Genomic DNA, 2,729 nt, shown 5'->3' with positions numbered 1-2,729 from the left:
ACCCCGCGCTGGCTCTGGGTGTCCCCGCTCGAGACAGCGGGGCGGGCCCGGGGGTTTGTCTGCTCGTTCGGGGTGAAATCCCAGCCGGGCCGCTCCGCTCTGTCTGGTCTGTTCTGTTCTCCCGCCGATCGAGGCTGGGCTGAGCCGTGCTTTCCTGTCCGTCTCTGCAACACCTGGAGTTTGCCGCGGGTACGGGGCCGGGTGGCTCTTACTGGGCAGCACCCAGCAGCTGCTCCGGCATATTAACTCAAAATCATGAGTCCCTTGGGATGAGTTGCCTTTTTTTTTTTACTTTTTTAACATTTCCTGGTTTAAGAGAGTTTATTTTAAGGCTTCTTACCATGGCATGAGTTAGAAGCAATAGCAAAGGAGAGGAAAAAAATGTATCTGGAGCGATGTCCTGTGAGCACAGGACCTGCTGGCTGTGAGCGTGGATGAAAGCACACAGATGACGGAGCGTGTAGCTGGGTTATGGTGCATGAGAAGCAATCACTTTTGTTTATTTGGTGTTTTGGGGGTTTTGGGTTTTTTTTGTCCAAAACCTGCATGTTGCAGCCAGAGGCTCAGGCTGTTGTAACTGCACTGCCGCTCTCGAGCGCTGCATCTCAATCCCTTACCGAACATTTTGGGCTTTGGTATCAGCAAAGCCTGTGTCTGAAGAAAACCCTGGAGTCTTCTCAGAAAATAAATAAGCAGAAGTTTCTTGGAGTAGCTTCTTTGGAGCAACTCCAAGCCTGAGTTTTGAGTTCCCAAATTTGTAGAAAAGTGACAGAGGAACGATGTAGGAAAGTTATAGTTTCCATTTTTCTTTTCTCTTTTTTTTTTTGTTGGTCGTTTCCCCCCCTTCCCTTCCCTTTGCTTTTTAGAGATTGGTGATAAGGAATTCTAACTACTTAATGAGCTGGGAGAGGCCTCTCTCCATTGGAGTGGAGGACTCCAGGTGGCACTTTGACAGATTGGACAGGTAAGGCAGGAGAGCCCCACCTCCTCCTCCTTACCTATCGTTAGGTATATAAGGGAAACTTCAATTATGCAGAGAGGCACACTCCGAGTCCTGTTATCTTCCAAGTAGCATCACATATTTTTGGGGTCTTCTAGGGGGTGGGAGTTGTTTGTCAAAATCCTGGAGCCAGAAGAAAGAACAGCAGCATTGATCAATTTGACTGCTAACATGTTGTACCTGGAAAACAATGCCCAGTCCCAGTATAGCGAGGTAAGGATTCTAGGTTTGAGCTATCATATCTTTAATATATTTTTATTTTTAGTGAACGTGTGCAGTTTCTTCACCCCTGAAGTCAGGTGTGGAATATACATTAGTTTTTTGAAACTTTTGCACTTTACAACGGGAAGCAGAGTTTGCTGGGCTAGATACTGGAGTGAGAGTGAACTTCGAATCTTTACATTTGGGACAGTGAATTTGTTTTGGGAACCTTGATCAACCAAACAGAATTTTCTTTCATTGGAGAAGCAAGGCAAAGCAGTCGCTTACTGTGGGCAATGCATACGGATTGCTGTAGCAGTCTGAACACTATCTGTGTTACAACTCATTTACTAGTCTTTTATTTCCAAAATTGCTGCTTTTTGTTAGAAGTGAATGGTATCTAGGAAATAACAAAAAAATGCATTATAAACCCTGTCTTAGGTTACTTTTTTGAGTAAAATAATATGCAAACAAAGGTTCTCTGCTGCAAATGTTGCATTAGCATCCACACCAATAACTCTTTTACTCAGTGCTGTTAATACCTTGCTTCATGACTTGCAGCAGCAGCGAGATATTTTATACAAGGTGTTTAAACATATTATATGAGAATGAATGCGCGTACAATGGATGCATTTTGCTTTCTACAGCCTTTTGCACCACATAGGTGTGAGTAGAATGCAAACTTCAAATGGAGCTTTGGTTTTATTTATTTATTTAATTACTTTTACCCAACTGGGTCGATGCTTTGTAAAGGTGGAAGTGCAGAGAATTGCCACACGCTGTGCAAATCTTTGAGGAAGTTACCTGGGGTTGAGGGAGATCTAACGACAATATTGGTTTACATTCCAGCAGAGACAGCAGCTGTGTTGACACTCTGTCAGAATGGCAATGCAGCAAAATCTCCTCTGTGTGAGTGTGAGTGTGTGTGTGTGTGTTTTCCTGGTGAAAATGCTTCAAGTGGAGGGCGTGGGGTATAAGACCTGAAGCAGACAGAAGCTCAGCCACTTGGAAAAGAAAACAAAATAGGAATTGCAAGGCCGAGAGTGCAGCTAGGGGATGTGATAGCTGATGAGGAAAAGCCTGTTAAAAGTACACTTGGGGCTTGCACATCTGGGATGGCAAGTTTGTGACTTGGGGAGAGCGAGGGGTAAATTGGAACCGATGTGCTTTCCCTGTCCCCCCTTCTGCAGGGAGTGCAGGCACCCAGCACGCGCTAGGTTCCAGCGGCCGCTGCCACGCAGAACACCCCAATTAGTGACTCTTTTTCTTCCTTAGGTTAATTATAAACTCTTAAACGTGGAGAGAGTGCGTCTTGGAGTGTTTGCTTGGCGTTATTTGTCTGCTGCTATCTGATCAGCTTTCGCTGAATAGCAGCGGTGGGGCTATGGTTGACTTGCTGGGCTCATCTGTCAGAAGCGATGCGCTCAGGAGTGTTCTCGCTCTGCTCAAATGCTGCTCATTACTGTTTGCTGTCAGGGGAGGGTTTTTAAAAGGCTTTAGCTCTGATTTCCACCCCCCTCCCCCTCAC

The 2,729-nt window shown here is 45.7% G+C and overlaps 1 protein-coding gene across 2 annotated transcripts in view; it reads left to right on the top strand.

Annotated features, from left to right (window-relative positions):
* Positions 1 to 1,061: 1,061 nt before the first annotated feature.
* TP63 (tumor protein p63) overlaps positions 1,062 to 2,729 on the top strand; it is a 68,274-nt gene continuing 66,606 nt past the window's right edge. The window contains exon 1 of one of the 2 annotated variants that reach the window (XM_010176250.1): positions 1,062 to 1,213. In XM_010176250.1, the coding sequence (XP_010174552.1) occupies positions 1,172 to 1,213 (42 nt within the window). In that variant the 5' untranslated portion in view covers positions 1,062 to 1,171. The remainder of the gene's footprint in view (positions 1,214 to 2,729) is intronic. The other variant, XM_010176251.1, reaches the window with a different exon arrangement.

Source organism: Antrostomus carolinensis, unplaced genomic scaffold (genome assembly GCF_000700745.2).
Source record: "Antrostomus carolinensis isolate BGI_N321 unplaced genomic scaffold, ASM70074v2 scaffold13059, whole genome shotgun sequence".
In the NCBI taxonomy this organism is placed as follows: Eukaryota; Metazoa; Chordata; class Aves; order Caprimulgiformes; family Caprimulgidae; genus Antrostomus; species Antrostomus carolinensis.
The sequence above is the reverse complement of the archived record's forward strand: the minus strand, read 5'-3'. Positions and strand labels throughout refer to the sequence as shown.